At 35.0% G+C, this 22750-nt stretch overlaps 1 protein-coding gene across 1 annotated transcript; it reads right to left on the bottom strand.

Annotated features, from left to right (window-relative positions):
- Positions 1-21833: 21833 nt before the first annotated feature.
- Positions 21834-22349, bottom strand: LOC114290786 (auxin-responsive protein SAUR32). The gene has a single exon (XM_082909945.1). The coding sequence runs from the start codon at positions 22347-22349 to the stop codon at positions 21834-21836; it is 516 nt and encodes a 171-aa protein (XP_082766071.1).
- Between the last annotated feature and the right edge of the window lie 401 nt (positions 22350-22750).

Raw genomic sequence — 22750 nt, forward strand, 5'->3', positions numbered from 1 at the left:
AGATTTAGTCCGGTCTGGTGGTTTAATGCGGCTATTCCCATTATAATACGATATGTATTGGTGGACAGTTGGGTGGGGCACAACCTAGTCTGTCTAAGAAATTCGCAGATTAGCGGTTGGACAGGAAACCGTAGTCCGGTTTCTATTATGGATTGAAGGGTAAAAGGGACGAAGCCTTCATTGTCCCAGGGAGTAGCATCTTTCTTGGCCAACACCAGTTGGACATCATCAGGAATCTGGTAATCTTGCCTAAATTCGGCCATACCACCAGGGGTTTCGACTAAATATCTATACTTACCCATCTGGTGAATAAGTTACTTATAATTTATGTCGGTACAAAAATTTGGCTCAATAGCTCGGTTAAGCACACGCAGGAGTGCCTGGGCAACCTAAGTCTGCAAAGTAGAAAACAAAGGGGTTAAGCACAGATCGTTGGACCGCGCTACAAATTATAAGCAAGATATACAAATCCTACTTCGGCTTAGTGGGCTGGTTCTACCTCGGTTCATCAGAAGGTTTGTTAGCTCGGTTTTGAGCAGATTAGACCGGTTTATCGTCTAGGGGCAGCTTTCCGAGTTCGGTCTAAAAAACTAAGAAAGCTGGTTTAGCCCCAAGGCCTAAATCGGTTGTAGTGTGAATAGAGTTACTTCGGTTAAGCCTCTAGGGGCGGCTTTCCGAGTTCGGTTTAAGAACGAAGAAAACCGGCTTGGCCCCGAAAGCTTAGCTCGGTTATAGACCGAAGTACCTAGTTCGGTATGTGCAAGCTTGTTCGGTGATCTTATCTCGGCTAGAGTGGTTCAGAAGAAACTACTGATATTCCTACAAGTTCTAGTTCGGTTATTTTCTGAATCTATCTACATACATAACACAAACAGTATCCTAGTCCGGTTGCTAGGTGATTTTGGATCTAAGACTATTTTCCTACAAAATAGTTAATACACACATGAGTTCTACTGGTTTTTTCGTAAAAATACAGAAGCATAGCAAAAATGGAAGAAATGTTTCACAAAAGCATAGAAAGCAACATAAGCGAAAACAGAAGAAGAGAATGGATTTACTTACCAGATTGAAGAAGGAACTACAGATGGAACGGTCACAGCAAACGAAGAAACACGAGCTTGATAATAGTTTAAAAAGCAAAGGCTCAGAGAGAGAAGATGAACAGCAATAGAGTGAGTAAGTCGAAAAATGAAAGGGACTGTCCTGTGTAAAAGCAGAAAGGGCGGGAACTGTTTCAAATTCACGAAACACGAAGACGGCGTGACAGCCGTCCTTAGCCAATCAGAGCCTGCCACGTGTCACTGGAATGGGAAGCGTTACAGACACTATGATTGAAGAGACGTTTTTGACCGGACAAAACAGGGCCTGGAGTAAAATTAGCTCGGCTGAAAAATTCGAGGGTTTTTAGCTCGGCTGGAATAGCTTAAAACGACGGCAGCTCGGCTGATGAACTGGTAATCCCAATCATGCTAAGCAGATGGAATTAAGGGGCAATTGAGAGGGTAATTTTTGGGAAAAATTGGGCCGAGCCGCGAGTTGGGCATTGAGGCCCAAAACGCGAAGGACTAAGTAAGAAGGCCGCAATAGATACTCCGGCCCAGAAGGGCAAAGTTACTCCGGCCTTGGGAAGACAAAGTTACTTCGGCCCAAGGAGGTGAAATTACTCCGGCTCAAGAAGAGATATTTACTTCGGCCCAAGGAAGAGTAAAACTACTCCGGTCTTTAGGCAACTTACGGTTATGCCGGTCTCAGAGTTAGTCCGGTCACAGTATGTTCTGAGAAGGCCGGTTTCGGAGTTAGTTCGGTCGTGACTTACAATGGTTAGGTCGGTCAGAACTTGTTACTTGGAAGTTTGATCTAAGTACGTCAAGGGTGAACAGAACAGCCGAAGTAAGGAGTTAGGGGAGAAGACCGAGCTAAGGATAGTTCGGCCCTCTGTGGCTCGGTATAGCCAATTTTACTTCGGCCAAATAGAAGTTCGGCCATAAAGAAAACCATCCCACTTGGTTTAAGCAGTGGGGGAGGGTGTAAAAGGATAAGCATTATCCTTAGGAGAATGAATCCTAGGAGGACTCTGCATGGAGAAATACAAGTCCTACTAGGATTGTGCCATATGAAACTTATAAAAGCTCACAAGCATCACCTTGGAGGAGGTAATTGAACACAATCTTTCTGAGAACTTAGAGCTTTGTCTATTTGTCAAGCTTACTGACTTAGGCATCGGAGAGGTTTCCGGCACACACCCGCCGGCTAGCTCACGTTTGTGTTTTCAGGTGACAAAGCGACGTCGTACGGAGGAGCGTGGACTTGGTCAACAGGATTATACGAGGAGAATTATTTTCTCCCCGTACATGAACCTAATTTAAGTTTAATTGTGAAATTAGTGAACTTAATAAGAGTTGGTATATGATTAAATTATTTATATTTAATTAATTTGGTTAATACATGACTAAACATGTTTTAATTAGAGGTTAAAGGAAATTAATGATCTAATTAATTCCTAATTCTAGTCATCTATATTTAAAAGCTTAAGTGAACTAAATACGCTTAAGATGATTGCGTATCGTGCTATGCTTATTTGTGATTGTAGGTCACGAGTCAAGGACTGCTTGACCAACCGTTCTGAAAGCCCACTGTGAGTAACATTTCTGTAAAGATATATTGATATAAATTATGTTTAAATTGTTATCGATAAGCTATGGTTTCTTGAAATGATGTCTTGATTATGTGAACAAATGTCCTATTTGTGAATCTATTATGGCATCCACAGATAGTCCCAAGTCATGGGGGACGACATGTAAATGCGGGTCCATGACATATATGTGATACTAGATCTCGTTAGCCACTTCATTGTGGTGATATGTGTTTAATCGGTATCCAGAACCGATTACTCTAGTCGGAAGACGATATGTGATATATTCTGTGAGATGTACCATTATGTTATGTTCTGATATGAGACTGATATGAATGATTGTGTCATGATTTGTTTTACGGATATGATATATTTGGAATTCGTTCACTAACCCCTTTACTTTAATGTTATTCACTGGACTTTAGCTCACTGTTTATATATATATATATATATAGGTGAGCGTTCTGGAGAACAAGTCTAGAAGGAGTCTTTAGTCGAGCCACCGTTTTGAAGCCTACCGTGTGGTTTTGAGTGCCTTAGAGTTGAGGCTAGGCCTAGAAGGCCATTGTCAAGCTTTTGATCATGAACTAAACTTTTATTGTGTGCATATGTTATGTATAAGATGTTAAGTTATAAGTTATGTATTGAATGTGGGTAAATTAACGTTTTTGCATGTAAATATTTGTTCATATAGATGCACAACTCATTGGACTATTGGTGTTTTTGCATATTGCTTCCGCTAGCCCCGATTATTTATGATTGTACAGGAAGGCCTTTGGTAATCTCAGATTATTGGCCGGTTATGACGCTAAACATATAGGGGCGGGTTTGGGTCATGACAAGAAGTAATTTTCAATAAACAATTTTGATAATTTATTATTGCATAGGAGAATTGTTTTTTTTTTCCCCCTGAATATTGTGTTAAATGAAAATTTATAACAAACGTAATTGTGAGTTTTAGTATTATAGGACCAATTCTTGTTTTAAGCAAACCTTATGAGTGTATTTGTAATTTGTTAAAAAATAAAAGATTTATATTTCATAATTGACCAAGAATATTCGCGTAATTACGAAAAAAACCTGTTGTATAATTGACTAAGAATATTTACATAATTACGAAAAAACTTTCACTCAAAATATAGACAACCATTAATAAATTATTTAAAATGAAAAGACAAAAAAGAAGAAGAAGATAAATCTCAAACAACTAAACGATTCTTACATATATAAATATGTGATAATGATATGTTCCGCCTACGTTTCCACTAATTTGTTGTACATGTAATGCTCTCTGGTGGTGGCAGTGGTAAGTGGACTTACCATACACTACATTTAGGGATGTAATAATGACCTGGCCCGGCCCGACCCATTTGGGCTCGAGCTCGAGTCAGCCTAAGCGGGCTTTGTGGGCTCTCGCTTTTTTGATAGGTTAGGTTGGCCCGGCCCATGGGCCGAAAAGTAGGGTCCAAACCCAAGCCTTTTTTTTTTGGAAAAATTAATGATAAATACATCATCTATGTAAATTATTTATTAGGGATAAAAAATAAAATAAAAATTATACTAGAGTATTTTAGTTAACATTTATTGAATAAATAATTTTTATTTCAAAATGAAATAAAATATTATAAAAATTTATATCATCAAATAAAATAGGTGTAGATTATTGATGGTAGTAAAGCAATTGCATTACTATAGGTCAAGTACATCCCAACCAGGTTGGCACCTATTAGCCTACCAATCATTTGCATTATACTCTACCTCAATAATCTAATACAAAAAAAAAAAAAAATGAAATGAAATAGTAAAAAATAAATTGTTGATTAATTATCAGAGGAGACAGACATTTCAGTCGCATTGTCCGATGATATGTTATCCAAATCATTTTGAATTCTATCATTTTCACTATAATTTTGTTTTCTTGTAAGCGCATGCATATGATCTTTGGATTATTTATAGATATTTTTCAAAATATTCCCAAACACTACTAGTTGTGCTCCTAGATTGTGATCCAACTGTTGGAAGAGGGATATTAGAAGAAGAATCAATAGATTCATATTGTGTAGTATATGTATCAACATCGATATAAACATTAGGAATATTGCGATCCATAGTAATATAAGTAAAATAATATATAAGAACTAACAATTAATTTAAATAATGAGTAAAAAATAATAATTAATATATGTTTAGAAATAATTATTGAAAAAAAAATGAGTAACTAATAAATTTAATTAAACTAATTAATGTTATCGACTGACAAATGTGATACAAAAATTAGCTTCTTCTGATAAAAGTTTCTTGTTGCACAATTGTAATTGCCACTTAGGGATGATATTTCAAAATTAATTAGGAGTTGAGAGAGATTGAGAGTTTAAGAGAGAGAATTGTTCGCGAGATTTATTTTGAAAAATAGGGGATATTTATAGAAGTTCGAAAGATTGATGTAAATTTTTTTTAAAAAAATGACCGTTGTGTTAAACAGTAATATAACCATTAAATTATTTTTATTATTAATTTTTTTTAAAGACATTTAATTGTTATTATTTATTATTATTTTTCATTCATTGCAAATTGCAATGATGTGAGTGGTGTTGTGTGACAAGGCAAGGGGGGTAGGAGGTAGGGACTGGCAGGGGGCAAGCATCAGCTCTGCCTCCCTGCAAGGAAATGATTGGTCCTTTTTTTTTTTTACCATTGTTGCAAGATCAAACTTTTATTTTATTTTTTTAATTATTTAATCGTTATAACTTGCCTTTTATTTTTAATTTTTAAAAAAATTTGACCGTTGGTAGAGGGGGATGACCGGGTGGGTTGGGCCGACTGCTCGCAGGGCATAAATTTTTTTGGGCCAGGCCGGGACAACGGGCTAGGCCGACTTCAAATGGAAGGCTTAAGCCCATGCCCAAGGTCCTAGGTTGGGTTTGGGCCTGACCCAACCGGGCCGAAATGGGCCCCACCCACCTCAGGTTGCGGGTGGACTTTGGGCCGCCTACAGACCTCGGGTCATTTTTACACCTGGACTACTTTGTCATCTTTTTCTTTATTATATTATTATGATCATCTTCCTTTCCTACTTCACCTACACACTCAGTCCCTCTTATTTTTTTATCATCAAAAGTCAATTATTAATTATTAAATTAATATTTTATGAAAATTTACTTTTCTATTTTAATAAAGTATTAAATATTTACCTCCTAATTCAACTTTTTTATAGGAGTTGAACCTCTTTAAGATTAAACCCTTAGAAGAATCATAATAACCAATTAAATTAGACGTAATTGGTTCAAACTGCTCTATAGTTGGTGTAGCATATTGTTTATTTGTTTCCTTATTTTAAAATGTGTCAAAATATTGAGTACCACTTAAAATTTAATGATTAAATTTTCTCAAGTAAATGTGTAATTAAAATGCTCCTAATAGTTTTTATTTTTTTCCCACTAATACCTAGGTTGTCTAGTGATGTTTACAAAATTCTCACTTATTATCTTGCAATTAAAAAAAAAAAAATGAAGAGTTTTGTTAATAAATACCCTTAACTACTTATTAAGAATGCAATAAATGCTATTAATTAATCTCATTATTATAAAAGAAAAATTTAGAGTGCTGTTATTAGCACATACCAAAATTCTTTGGACCCACCATTTCTTTGGACCCCAACCCTAAACCCTAAATTTTAATAATATTTTTTTGGACACCCTACTTATTACCAAATCTACATATTCATAATATTTTTACAATGAAATGTACACCCACCTAAATCCATTCCAACATTAACCTTAGCCTAAATCCACAAGTAAATGCATGCAATTCACATCCCCAACCACATCCACTCTCTGCCTCCCTCTCTTCTCTCTCTCTTTCTCTCCTCATCAGTGATGTCTTTTCTCTTTCTCTCTCTCTCTCTCTCTCTTTCTTTCTCTCAAAACCCCTTTTGTTCAGATGAGAAAGTGAAGATTTTTCTCTCTCTCTCTCAAAACCCTAGCTTTTTCTCTCTCTTCTCTCTCCAACATTAACCACATCTAAAAAGTGGTTCCTGAAAACACAATGCATTTACTTGTGGGGTTGGTGTTCTTCGTCGATTGAGATTTCGACGACGTGGGTCTCTTTGGAATTTGCCATTGATTGGGAAATTCAGATGAGAAAGTGAAGATTGATGCGAATTGTAGGAATAGAAAACAATGTATATATATGGAAAACTAATCTTCATAATATTTCCATAATATTTTCAGAATAGAAAACTAATCTCCATATTTTCACAATGAAATGCACACCCACCCAATTTGTTCACCACTGTGCAGCTGAAAAAATGTATTTTGTTCAGAACTGTTTTGTCGAACAATAATAATCCTATCAACACTGTATGTCCGAACAAAATTTGTTTTTCACTGTATAACTTAAAATAACATGAATTAAATCCATTCAAAATACATAACTTAAATCCATTCCAATTCACTCTTTTCCATTCTAAGTTAGTTTAACAAAGAAAATTACACAACTGACTATCTGCATTAATGTTCGGAACCTATGTATTGAACGAAAGGATTATGTTCAGTACTGTATTACCGAATATAATTCTAACAGTCAGCAAACCAGTACCGAACAGCGTGAACGAAACAAGAATGACAAAAAACGACTGAGAATGTTAATACAAGACAGATAAACGACTGAGAATGTTGTCATCGTCCTCCATTGCTCTACACAATGAAATAAGTGATGAAGTATACGTTATACTTGAAGCAAAACTTTCAAGTTCAATAGCGTTGATGATGGTGATGAAGATGACACATTCAGGATTTAAGATGATTATGAAAAATAGGTTCCCATTTTTTAAAAACAGTTTTCAGAAAATTCTACATTCTTATTTTCCGTATTTTTTTGTTTTTACTGAATTTTTTTAATATTTTATGCAAATTTTTTACTTTTTGGACATACCTAACATAAATACACCTAAAAAGTAAAAAAATTGTAAAAAAAATCTTTTAAAAGTTCACTAAATACCAAAAATATAAAAAAATACAAGAATTTAGTACATTTTTTTTATATTTTTATGTATTTCTTAATTTTTAAAAATATTTTTTCACAATTTTTTTACTTTTTAGGCACATCTAAGTAAGGTGCATCTAAAAAAGTAAAAAAAATGTTTAAAATTTAAAAAATATTCACTAAAAACAAAAAAATACGAAAATCAAAAAACTCAATTTTCAAAAAACTTAATCCAGAAAACTCAAATCAAACACACTGAATAGATTTAGGGTTTATGTTAGTTGGTTATGAAAAGTAATAGGTTTAGGGTTTACAAACATGGAATACGTATAGTTGGAGTTAGAGGTGGGGGTGGGTGTCCAATATTATAGAGTATTAGTTCTTATTAATAGGTGGGTGTTCCATTTAATAATGTCTTTTAATGTAATTTTACTTTAGGGTATAATTGTAATAAAAAAAATTATAAAATGGGGGGTCCAAAGAATTTTGACAGGTGCTAATAGCAGCACTCAAAATTTACAAATGTACAAACACAAAAACATAGATTTTTTCTGATAAGACCAAATTACCCTTTTATGTATTTCTTTCTATTGTATCTTTTATGTTCTTCATTTTTTTTAATCTTTTCATTTCCTACCCGGATATTCTTTCATGAATTAATATATTAGATAAATATTTAGCAAATGGTGAAATACACCAATAATATTAGAATATTAATGCATTTTTTGTACATACTTAAAAATTAAATATTAATATAAATGTGTAAAAACACTGTTAAAATGTATAAAAAAATTTGTATATAAATATATATATATATATATATATATATAAATATGTAAAAAAATGCATTAATATTCCCTTTTTATGACATTTTGTTCATCATAAAAGCAATAAATATTAATTTTAGATAAAAAATAAAAAATTCAAAAATTATAAATAATATTTAAATATCTAAAGAGCTCACGTATAAATTTTTTTCTTATGACTCTTTAACATTTTATCATGTGCCTTGTTTTTTACCACTTCATTAAGGGGCAAATTTAATTGAATATGGCTAAAAAGAATATTGTTGGTGTATTTTACATTTTTGCTAAATATTTATCTAATATATTAATTGGTGAAAGAATATCAGAAAATGAAAAGATAAAAAAAAGAAGATAAAAGATAAAAGAAAAAGAAATACATAAAAGGTTAATTTGATCTTATCAGAAAAACTTATATTTTTGTGTTGTACATTTATAACTCTCTATTTTCTATAGTAATAGGGTTAGTTAATAACATTTATTACATTCTTAGCAATTGCTTTTAAGATATTTATTAACAAAATCCAAAAAATAAGGGTAATGCTAAGAATATCAAATAAACGACCAAATGTCTCACATGATATGAGATTTGTAATTTTATGGACCCCGTGTAAGACATTTAATAATTTATTTAATAAAAAATTTAAAACTTATAGCCTTTTTCAAAAAAAAAAAAATGCGACATACGTGGAAGTCCGTGGTAACAATTGCACCTTCATGCATTGCACTTTGACTTGCCCCACCCCCCAATTCGTTCATTCATTTCCATTAATGCCTAGAAAAATAAATAAAATAGTATACGGTTTGAGACATTTCCAATGCCCAAAACTGTAGCCGTTATTAACGGCAAACAAAAATCCACAAATGAAAATTTCTTAGAGTAATATTAGGGATTCTAAATATTTTATTAATATTTTTATTAAATATCTTATTTTGGTGTAGGATTTACATAAAATTCACATGGTGTAAGTTCTACACTCATGTGAAATATTTGATAAAAATATTAATAAAATATTTGAGATTTCTAACCTTTTTTAATTTATTAGGTAATTCCTAAGGGACTGGGCTTGTGATTGGACCCTGTGCACCACATATCTTATTTGATAATTTGATGTATTAACCTTTTAAGTTTTAGTGTGAAAATCACCTACACATGTGCCTGCACATATACACACAAAAAAATATATGAACAAATTTAGTAATTAAATTAAGTGATTACGATTATCAAATTATTTTAATTTTTTCATAGATGATTTAGACTTGATAGCATAGAAAATCAACGATTGGAACATTGAAATGGAGCTTATGGTGTCCTATGGGGCTGAACTAAACCATCCAATCCTAGGCAGAAATTACGTTCATTCCAGAGTATGTTGTCATGATATTAGTTAGGTGATGTTCCCATAAATGAGGAACTACAAAAGTGGCATGACAATAAAATTCAAACCAAAGTAACAATTAACCTTATTTAGTGGGGTGTCAATATGAAATTGATGGCACCCCCAAATTTAGAGTAGTTGTTACGTACGTAGCAGTGCCAAAACCAACCAGTATCAGCTTCCAAATTTAGAAGGAGATTTGCCCACCATGCAACAGCTTGTTTTCTTCTTATTTTGGTGGTCTCTCTGCATCTGAAATACACACACAACCATTGAAATTGATTCCATATTATTCTAAACCCCCCAAATTAATTTTTTAGCAAAGCAAAATTAGTGGAACACATACACACACCCAAAAAAAAGAAAAAGGAAAAAAGGCAGCCCTCTGAGCCCTTCAAATGCATCAAAAACAAAGCATGAACATTTTTTTTGTACTCTTACTTCTTGCCAGAGATACAACAGGAGTGTCTTTTTCTTTTTTTAATGGATTTATCTTGTTTTGAATGCATTTCAAATGCTAATAATCCATTTTTTACTGGTGTAAAATTTCCAATTTTTTTGAAGAAAACAATATTTACATTATGTTCATAATCGATCAATACTGGTATATACGTACGTACACATTACATATATGAAGTATATATACATCACTTGTCATTTTATCAATTGCCAATGCCCAGCTTATAATTCAGTGATCAACGCAATCTTCATAAATCATATATATGCTTTATAATGTTTAATAATTATACATTGCGTTATTTATTTTTTTATAAATGTATAGACAGTATATATGGTTGTGAATTTAATATTATTAGGGTTGCTTCATTGGGTAATCCATGAAAGATGATGGATCTTTCCTCAATCCAATGAATAATAGCATATAGTACTCCCTAGTGTTTTTGTGATGGCAACATATAATAGTGGTAATAAGAGGTTTCGGATTAATTGAAATGCCATAATAAATATATATATAGCAATAATTATGATGATGATGATGGATACAAGGAGGAGCAGGACGAAGAAGAGTTTGGTTGGGTCCATAATCCGGCGAAATTGCATTCTGAGAAGGTTATGTTGGGTTCCCCTCATGCATCACAATTGCAAACCCAAAGTTTTAAATTTGATTAATGTAGGCAGCAGAAGCAGACCGATTAACAAGCCCAATCTTAATCCTTCTGATCATCCAGAGTATTACTCCGCTGATGGTGATGGTAAGGAGTTGTTGATTGGCGGTGAATCATTGCTGTCAGATGGTAAAGGGAAAGCGGTGGTGCAAGTCCCAAGAGGATATTTGGCAGTATACGTGGGGCCGGAGCTACAGAGGTACGTGATCCCGGCATGCTACTTGTCCATGCCTGAATTTATGGAGTTGATGGAGAAGGCAGCTGAGGAATTTGGGTACCAACATGATGGTGGATTGAGTATTCCTAATTGTGAGGAGGATGATTTTGAGGTCATATTGACAAGGTGCCTGGCAATGCACCAACCCACTCACAAAAAAAACCCATCAAAAGCCATACAACTTTGAAGAAACCTATGGATTTTTTTTTTTTTTGAAATTTACTCAGAACGTGAGTGTATGGTGTATATTTAAATTTGATGTGTTGTGAGCTACAATTAGAATGAATATGATCTATACATTATAAATTCTGAATAATTTTCAGAGATTTTTTTTTCCCGAGTATGTAGTATTATTCATCAAAAGTTAATAACTCAAGCTCTGCCATACATCACCCAATGTGTGTGTGTGCATAGGCATATGGCAAAGTCGGAGTATTAATTGAATCAATTTTTTCACTGTAATAAAAAAATTTGGGAAATTCAACTTCAACAAAGCTCTGTTTTTAGGTCCCTAATTAGTTTAAGGAACTGTTTAGAATCTTTTACAGAAAATTTAATTAATTAAAAATGATTTTGATAACTAAGAGTAGAAAAGTATGTAGCGTTTGATGTCCACCAAAGTTATTGCAACACATAGTCTTTGGTTATATCTCAAAGTTGGATATGTCTCAAGGTTGTTTTGTTATGATTTATTAAGTTATAACATATAAAGTGATTTGGTTATGACACTTCGTGGTATCAACACTATAACATGTCATAACTTACATATGATACATTTGTTTTTGAAGGGGTATATTGTAATATTACCCGACAAAATATGATAAATATAGCATTCGTGATATAACATTAAACATCAATTATTCTAGCCTATATATGAACCAAAGTAGAAATTACGTACTTTTTGTTATACGAAATGCTAACATTTGTTGGGTGGTGATTAATGTTGGTATGTGTATAAAAAATATATAAAATATGTGAAATGTTTATAAAAAAACCACAAAAGTATATGAGAATACGTGAAAGATATATTATAATTATAATTATTTCGCATCATTTTTTTATTTGCACAGAAACTAATCACAGAATCAGACATACTCCTTTTATATATTTATTAAACTCACAAAAAAAGTAAGACCTACCTCATGTGAGAATATTGCGTTTAATTTTGTAAATGATTTCTTCCCAAACTTCTTTTGACATTTTGTGAATTTTTTTTTTTTTTTTTAACAGAACATTTTGTGAATTTTTAAGGAGCAACCATTAAACAGTGAGAAATTCTATTTCCACACACTTGATTAACTCAGTGTACATCTTTTTTTTAAAATTTTTTTATTACATTTCTATCCTTCAATCAAATTACCAACACACCTCTCCCTTTCTCCGTCCCTCCCAACCTCCCAACTCAACCCTAACTTTTGCCATTTCCGACCACCAGAAGTCACCTCCCTCCCTTCCGATCATCACTACTTTCATAGTATTCCTCCCCTCTTGACCGGCATCCATTACATAGAAATCCAGATATGGCTATTTATCTGGCATAACTTGATATATGTTATTAAATTTCATCTCTTTCTTCTGTTTTTTGAACAGGTAAGAGCTTTTGTCCTCCAATATATCCATTGGGAGACCAGTTGTGGCAATTAAATGAAGGTGTTCCTTTGATATGCCTCCATTCTCTTCAAGTCCAGCCCTTCCCAGCACCACCATCTTTTGCTTCACAAACTGTTGTTGATTGTCAGCCTCTTATGGGATATGCATCTGTTATTTCAGTGGCAGACCTCTTAACATTCATCTGTTCTGATAACTATAGTTTTAAACATTATGTTGAGCTGAAAGATGTTTGTGTTGAAGGGGCTATGGCAACTGCAGATGGCAGTCCATTATTAATCAGATAAACTGGGTTCTTCACAGATCCGATCTGAGGGGGGGGATGGAGAGGAGGAAGCAGTAGCGGGAGGGGGAGAAGGCAGGGGAGGGGCAACAGCCGTGGGAGGTTGAGAGAGGCTGAGAAGGGAACGGCGCTGGTGGGAGGCAGTGGTTGCCGACAATGGTTAGGGTTAGGATTTGTTAGAGAAGATGAGGATAGTTTAGTATTATCTGAAAATTATTGATGTGTATTGAGACAAAATTAAAAATTTTAGTTTGTGTATAGTGTAAACTGAGTAAATGATGTATACTAAGATAAGTAAGGATATGTAAATAGAATTACCCTTAAACAGTCGATAGTAGGACCCGTTAGTTATAACCAAGCGCTAAGTAACTTCCATTGATTTTCATGATCAGTAATGGATGGATGTGATAAAATGATTTGTGTGAATGATTAGAGATGAAGCATTTCAATGATGAGTCAGATGTCAACAATTAAACCATAATGAGCTACGTATTAGTCTATTGAACTTTAGCACATAACCAACCATCACATGATTAGGAGAAAATTAAAAATAAATGCATCCAAGTTTTATGATCAAATTAATTAAATTCAATTCCCAAAGTGCAGAAATGTGCATCAAACGGTAAAATAGGTAGTCTGTCGGCCAGTTCGGACATCTATGCGATCCTTCATTTAAGGAATAAACGCTAAATAATACACACAATTAATTAAGAGAACATGAATAAGGAATGCATGGTATAGTACACAGCAAGTGGTACTTCAAATATAGAGTTTAATATGCATATACATACACATACAATTGGGGTGTACAGTTGTGCGTATGCCCCGGTGTGCGTGCGTTGTTGTGTGTCAATTTTTCATAGCGTAGTCTATAAATACATTATGTTTTCATATAAAAGTGCACATAATTAATGTATTCTTTTCTTTTTAGGTTTTAAATATAATTTATATGTCTAACCCACTCGTAAGAGTGTGAGAAAGGAGAGCAGCTATGCGGCAATTGAAATGAATGGCAAGGCAATTGCAACATTCACCTTGAATGGCACTAGAGGTGCTTAGATTGTCGAGTCATCCTAATGAGTGATGCTTTAATCTATATATATATATGTATATATATATGTATATTGAAAGAAAAGCATTTTTTTTTAGGGTATGTAATCTGGTTGAAACAGAACTGGTACTAATCACAAAAAACAAGACTGACAGTAGAGCCCTTAATGAAGAATCACTTTTGTGAGAAAAGAAAATTGTTACACATAAACGACATTATGAATTTTACTATCTTTGTATCTGTAAAAAGAAAATTTAATGTGAAATTTGTTTATATATAATAAAGTTGTTCTTCCAAGTGAATTAAGATTAGTAAATATTGGAAGGAACAAATACACCACATCTCGAATACTTGATTGATCTCCAAACAAAAAAAAAAAAAAAAACAAAACAAAAAAAGGAAATCGGTCTTATTCAAGTCTACTATTGGATCCTCTGGTCTCTCTCTGCCTGATGATGGATGCGTTTGCCTTTTCACAAAAAATTAAAAAAAATATATATGTAAAGAAGGAAGGATGATATATGATGATGATGATCATCTACACAACTGAGGATGGTGAGAGGGTGGGGTAAGCTCACAATCGGGGGAGCTGTAACAACCATTATTAATGCTAAAATTCATGTTGTCGTCCTTGTAAATAAAAATAAACAATTATGCAGCGGATAAAATAATCATATCATACCTTTCGATGATAGAACCTCGTGGATAAATCACGTGCTTCCAGAGTCTGATAAATCAATCCCAGCAGTGGAGTGATATTACAATGGTGAATATCACCCACACAAACCACAGTGCAATTGACTTGATCGTTGTTTCTTGGGAGAGAGTCAGTTTATGGGTAGAAAACAGACTCAACGTTGTTTCTCTTGGATTACCCATAACCATATAACAAATATTTAATATATTATAATATCTATCCATATCATTTAAGATACAGATAATATCTAATATATATTATATCTATCTATATCAGTTCAAACTGATAACGTCTGTTTCAAGAGTGGTTATCCTAAATAGGTTTGATTTCAAAAATCAAAACCTATTTGGATAAGGATTCAAAATCAAATTTAATGGTCATGCCACATGGGCGCCCATTACTAACATCTCCCACTCGCACATGAGTTGGCATGACACTGCCACATCTCTATCTCAATCTCCCCAAAAACGAACAATCTCATACTAGCCACTGCACCGTGCGACTGCTGAGAACACCTGCATGTGGGAGCTCTATACTAGAAACTCAAAATGAGCCAGCATAGAGACATCAACCCAAAAAGAAAAGAAATAGTGTCTCATATACCCCAGACCCATCTAATTACACCGGTCCAAAAAACATCTCTAATCCCTCAAAAAGAGCATGTTTGACCCTCTCAATTCTTGCAATATATTCACACTCAATTCGCCTCTCATACAGAGCGATGTGAGTTGCCGGCAGTGAATATACAACAGTGGTGTAATACTAGATGATCTTCCCTTTGCACTCATGCCATTTAGTTTAGGATTGACCGCTTTCCCAGTGATGTCCCTTAAGGCCGAATCATGCATGACCGCAGGCAACATACCAAAGTAGCAGAACATCAACCCCTTACCTTATGACATAGTCAAAAGTCACAAAAGGGTACATAAATGAAAGTCATATCAATAATGACACGTAAGACTCACACGGTGAGGAAGCAGGGATCCATTCTCTCACCTCATTACTCGGTCGCCAAGCACATATAGTATGAATACATGCTACGGTGGAGTAACTCTTCCATAAAGAGTGACGTCATACTCGATACACCGTACAGATATTAGTCTAGTCGCTTTCTAGCGCTTAACCCGAATTCTCTATTTGCTCGCCTTCTAGGCGCCAAATGAGATCTCGCATCTGGCTAATCATAACAGGCACAACATGGAAAGTGGGTACTAACATCCATGTTTGGTCCTTAACACGACCTCATCTTGGTTATAACCAAGGCGACATACATAGTGGATGATTTAAGCCTCTCTTGGCTCCGAATAAAAATAAACCACCAGTCTCATCCTTGCTCGCTCCCAAGCGTCAAGGGCGATTGCTCGTGTGAGTGAGCCAATCTTGCCTGCTGACATCATCATTTGCTAATCATTATGACACAAACCGTAATAGTGTCAACATCCCATCATCTCAAAATAAGTGATCGATCTTAAAAAAAAATGACCACAGCTTGCGCAATTATAGATTCCAAACATAAGCCTTATCAGCACCTCTTGCGATAAGTATATACAACGGAATCCACCATGTGCGCCTCACATGAAATGATTTAAGATCACTACCTCTTGCGCAATAACCTCTCTAAAGATATTTTTGGTGACCAATTTGCGTTCATTCTTAATGCGCCCAACTAGCGCAGATGCGCCCAACTAGCGCATTGAATTTTACAAGGAGCAAATTAATATGCTTCTAATAAAGCATTTTATCCACAGTCTAATGAGCAAGGTCAATGTCTGAACAACTCAGTTAACCATTTATCAAAGATAACACTTATCATGCCGAATACGCCCACATAGCGTACTTTAGGCTCCCACAACAAAGAAAAGATCAAGGAATATAGGTCATCTGTTTCTCCCAAAGACAATCTGAGGATTCACTCAATAGCTAAGGCTCTGGCTTTTACCGATAGGTAAGTCAATGGGTTTGCAATTTTGCATCTAGAATCGTTCTAGGATATTCCTTATGTAAGTCATCGAAGACAAACCGAGAATTTTCCTAAAACAATCCCTAAGGATCGTACATCCGAGCATATGAATTACATCACCCATGTCCATCATATCTAAAATGGAGGACTGCCCACCCTAGGTGGCGACAACCTTATAAATTCCTGGCTCATAATGACTAAGTAAGGAAAAACTTCTTTTGGACCATTGATCATGCCTCAGTGGTCTTCATCGATCATCGTTGCCCTATCATGGCTTGACGAAATCTAAGAACCACTATTTGGATAACTGCTTTAGGCTGTAAAAGATTTATTGGAACCAGCAACCTTTTTTTTTTTTTTTTTTTTTTTTTTTTTTTTTTTTTTTTTTTTTTTTTTTGCGCTCCTAACTTTTCACTATAAAAGCAGAAGGTAAATCCTTACGGATCTACTTATCCAATTCTCTAATGAGAAATCAGGTCACAATGTCCACAAATCAATGTTCCGAACTTATGTCAATTATAGCCTAAGTCAAAATAACCTCACTCCCCAGGAGGAAGTCTTCTCATGGTCTACACTTTTCTCAATGGTGCGACCATTCGGTATCTAGCGAGCCTTATGCCTCAACAATGACTATCCAAATTACGCATAACTTTATAACAGTTTTGCGTCATAATGGAAAGTCAACCAAATTATAAAAATGGTTAATCCTCAAAGACTTTGTCTTAAACTGCGCAACATTGATCCACTTTCTAAAAACAGGAGACTAGAGCCTTTGGCATTATCCTAGGCTCTTTATCATCTTGCGGAGCAATCATGAATGTTTCCCTCTCAATCACCCAGTGATGACGTGGAAAATTTTCACATTTGCTACCACGCAACTAAGAATGTAGAGTATTCTGTTCTAATGGAGTAATCCATTAGTAGACACATCGCTCCCACTGTCCCTAGGATATTGGAAATTTCTTTCCATTCTCAACTAGGCTACATAGAGCGCTATGCTTGGAATTCTCCATCTTATAGAGTTCCGAAAACTCTATTCACGTCACCTTTACTAATAAAACTTTATGTGACTCAGTTACACTACCACAAAGCTGCTTACCTATATGCACATGACCCGGAGGGTTTGCATAACCGCATACAATAATGCGCCACACGACCCTTTGTGTTTACAAGACAGCATACAATAATGCGCTATAGAACCCTAGGTCTTAACTTCGCAATCTTATGAGAAGTAGAATAAAGATAAGCTGCTTAATGGTTACAGATCGCCCATAGATGGCTCTCTGCTAACCCATTACTCAAAATGGAGTGTAAAAAACTGATATGGAGGGCACTTAGTTAGGGATATAGGCAACAAACTAGTGCAATTCCCAATTGGGAAACATTTTGCGCCATTATCCACCTAACATTAACAATATTTAATTCCTTATCTCTACTACACCAGTGTGTTGTTGAGTACTAGGAATAATCAATTTTCTAAGCATCCATCTCTCTTCACAGAGTTTTTCTGAAAAAATAACTCAAATAGATACTCGCCACCTTGGTCAAAACTAAAAGCACAAAAAACTCTTATCTAATTGATCTCGACCTTATATGTGCAATGTCAAAAATCATCTCAAAAATTTTTGACTTATGGGAGATCAAATAGTCTTGACTCAGATGCGTATCGTAATCTATAAATGTGTCGAGATTGAGGCTTAGCTATCATACCCTCACACATATCTAGTCACAAAATACCATAGTGGACTAAATGCGCCAAAACAAATGACCTTCTGCGGCTTTCCTACTTACTTGTGCGCACCCATTGCGAACAAAGTTACACATTCACATGAGAGCAGGATGTCATAAGCGAGTGGGCCCGAGAAGGCCTACTCAAACCATCGTGTCATCATCTCATTAATGTGATTAAGTATAATAAGCCACTGGTTCATGACCAATGTCATAAACTAATTCCAATCATCTTAATGTGTGAGTTCTCGAAGACAAGTTTTAAAGGTTTAGGCCCAACTAGGTAATGACTCACGACTAAGTCATATTCACTAGATCATAAAAAGGATGTCATGGAGATATCAACTGCGCCTAAGTCGCAAATTTAACTAGTGAGTGCTAATCCCCTGCATCTTCAAGTCAATTTTATTCTCCATACACTTTAATACATCTAGTTGAAAGATGACGATACTCCTGTTGCCATCTCTATTTCTCGCTTCATAGTCACTTGCAATTAATTCTACTATCCACAAGAAGGAGAGAATAAGCTATCAACTATGATAGCTCCTGAAGTAACTTAAGCGCGAATTAGGCTAAATAGTCTAATTCAACACAATGCTCTTACAAGCGATGCGTTAAATTCTTAGAGTCATAACAACCTTGTCAGCCTTAACCTTTTCATTACTATGCTGCAACGTTTGCGCTTAGTGGTAAATGTTATTCAAAACGTTAGCCTAGTAAAGGAATCACACAAAGAAGCACCTCATCCATGTTTCACACTCAAGTGTGGAAACAGTAAGTGTCCACACTTAGACAAGTTGGCAATGCTAATAGATTTTGCAGCTACTAAGCGCTAATCTTTTCACTCAGTGTTAATAGATTTTGCAGCTTCTAAGCGCTAATCTTTTAACTTCACGTGATATTTCAACGCACACTATTATAGTGCATGAAATTTCGCTCAATCCACTCCCAATAATTGGATAGAGAGCAAAACACTGCTCGTACTGGCTACTCGTCTTACACTTAATGACTAATTTATTTAAGCTCGCATTTCTTGGATGACGTGACTCTTGAATGTTACTTCATCCAATGATGTAACATTATTTACAAGTCAAATTACAAAGTCAATCCACGCAGCTCATTAGTCAAGATCATATACAGATCTATTGAGGGCTTACTAATTTCATAACTCCAAAACTCGCCAACCAAAACTATGTAGCGTGCCGCTAACTATAGCGCACACATTAGTTTTTATTGTGCCAAACAAGGCAACAAAAAACACGGCGACTTTGAGTCATGTGTCCTTACTTTGGCTCAATTAAGGTTTGACCTAAAGTCTCCAAGACTTTTGCTCATCTAAAGAATGGGATTAGTTTGTTCACATTTGAACATCTCTACTAAGTTTAGGTCAACCAAATTAACTTCCATAAGCTAAATCAATTTAGAGAGAAATTCGCATTGGGATTAATTTGATTAGCATAATATAATTTTGCCGCAAAAATCTAAATTAAATAGTGACAATATTACACAAGTCGCAAGATCGAAAATCCGCTATGCTCGTAATCATCTCTTGCGCCACAAGTGACAATTATCCAAAATTTAGTTTAATTTATGCGCAAAATATTGGTTTTCGGGAGTTAATCTACAAAGATTTCTCTCAACCGAATAACCTCCCACTGACTATGGCATATACAAAGCATGATAAATTCCATACAATAGCATTTTAATGTAAATCTACAAATAACTCATGCTATATTTATTTAATAATGGAATTCTAATAAATAAATAAATAAACATGCTCTTCTAATTACAACATATTACAAACCCAAAAAAAATATGCTGTATCCAATATTTAAATTATGCCATAACAGAAAGTACATCATCCTGAAATTTTCTGGTATTTTCTGGAATTTTAAATAACTAATTAAACACACATAAAATTAGAAATAAAAAATCCAGAAACTAGTAAACAGAAACAATATTCAGATTATGCCATAATTAAAATGTACATTGTTCTGAAATCTTCTGAAATTTTTCTGAAATATTCTGGAATTTTAAATGACTAATAAATACACATAAAATTAGAAATAAAAAATCCAGAAACTGATAAAATGAGACAATATTACCAGTAGATATTAAAACATTTCAGAAGTCCACAATAAAAATTTCAACCCCATAAAATTATTTATGCAATACCAGCATCATTTTAAAGCATAAAAAATGAATTATTAACACAGAATAAATATTTTTTATTTTCGTAAAATTTTCAAAATTTTACAGAATGTAGAAAAATTAATTCTGAGTCTAAGGGTACCAACCATGCTTAAAACAAAGCTATAACGAATAAATTATGGCCAATTAACGCAATTCAGAATTAAAAAACAAACAAACAGAGCCTTAGAGCCAAGCCAGGGGGAAAAACGGCTCGGCTCGCGGCTCAGCGCAACTCGGCGCGAGTCGGCGCGGCGCGGCGCATGGCGCGCGTGTGTCGCACACGTGGCGCGGCTAGAAGCGGCGCGGCTAACGCGCGCGTGTGGAAGGAAGCTGACAGATCGCGCGTGTGGCGCGTGGGGGCGCGTGCCTAACGCGCTCAGCGCGTGGAGGCGCGTGGTGGCGCGTGGGGCTGCTGCTCGGCGTCATACAGCGCGTGAATCACACGCGCCGCCTTCCCGGGTGTTTTCCGGTCCGATTTTTGTACTGACGGACTCCATTTTTCACAATAAAAACATTTATGGCATAAAAAATAACATTTAAGCAACATAAAATTGAGGTATATCACTCTCTCAATCTAAATGGAGTTAAAATGCAAAAAAGAAAACCGTGCACTTCATCTTCCTCCTCCATTAATATTCATACATATACATGTATATATACGCATGTAAAAATAGAAACACGAAAATATCCATCAATGGCTCTGATACCAATGTAAATAAAAATAAACAATTATGCAGCGGATAAAATAATCATATCATACCTTTCGATGATAGAACCTCGTGGATAAATCACGTGCTTCCAGAGTCTGATAAATCAATCCCAGCAGTGGAGTGATATTACAATGGTGAATATCACCCACACAAACCACAGTGCAATTGACTTGATCGTTGTTTCTTGGGAGAGAGTCAGTTTATGGGTAGAAAACAGACTCAACGTTGTTTCTCTTGGATTACCCATAACCATATAACAAATATTTAATATATTATAATATCTATCCATATCATTTAAGATACAGATAATATCTAATATATATTATATCTATCTATATCAGTTCAAACTGATAACGTCTGTTTCAAGAGTGGTTATCCTAAATAGGTTTGATTTCAAAAATCAAAACCTATTTGGATAAGGATTCAAAATCAAATTTAATGGTCATGCCACATGGGCGCCCATTACTAACAGTCCTCATTGTCAATCATGTTATTATTAAACCCTGAATGTGAATGCAAGAAGAACAGCTGCTCTGGCTCCTGAGGCCTCTTGTGTTGAACCATCTTCAAGATCTTCTCAAACACAGGGACTTCACATGGAATCTTGAGTACTCCCTCTTGCTCGAACCCAAACTCCTCTTCTGCTTCTCTCAGTAGTATCTGGAATGCTTGGTGTCCCAAATACTCTGTTGGAATTATGAATCTCTTCAGCTCCTTTCCCACGCATACCGCCAGAAACCCCTTAGGAACAGCCTCATTGGTCGAATTAATGGATGTGTAGTCTGAGAATGACAATGTTTTCTTCAGAAACTTGATGCTCTTACTGCCACCATTGTTGTTGTTGCTGATACTGCTGCTGCTAGCAGTACGCTTAATGGTGGTGGTGGTTTTGTTGGTGGTAGCAAGCTTCTTCCACTTCTTGAGGATCTGTTGAAGCCTAACTATCTCACTGATCTTGTTAGGCTTCTTCAATGAATCCATATATGTTGGTGGGGCTGTGTTAGTGTTGTGTGTGTGACTTTCTTTCCACTTGTTGAAAATGATTGTTTGGTGTGTGAATCTCAAAGGGGGTGGCGGTGGTGCTTCACATATTTAAAGAGGCTGCAAGTGGGAAGCGGGTGCTTTGGATTCTTCTCCACTCATTTTCTTATTTTAAAACTGTGTTTGGCAAGTGGGTTTGCCGACTTTTTTGGCTATTTTAGCCACAAAAAACAAAATAGGCTATTTTAGTCATAACAAACAAAACATCACATCCAACCCATAATCATTACATTCTTCTCTCACAAAAAAACTCAAAAAAGCTAAAAAGCCAAAAAGCCCTTCCCAAACCAAGCTTTTAAGCCCAGGCTAAAATAGCCAAAAAAGCCAAAAAGCCAAAAAAC

Source organism: Camellia sinensis, chromosome 15 (assembly GCF_055761805.1).
Source record: "Camellia sinensis isolate YWXY chromosome 15, ASM5576180v1, whole genome shotgun sequence".
Lineage (NCBI taxonomy): Eukaryota > Viridiplantae > Streptophyta > Magnoliopsida > Ericales > Theaceae > Camellia > Camellia sinensis.

What these genes read in the sequence shown, in the direction of transcription:
- LOC114290786 (XM_082909945.1), bottom strand. Translation starts at nt 22,349, where the DNA reads ATGGATTCATTGAAGAAGCCTAACAAGATCAGTGAGATAGTTAGGCTT.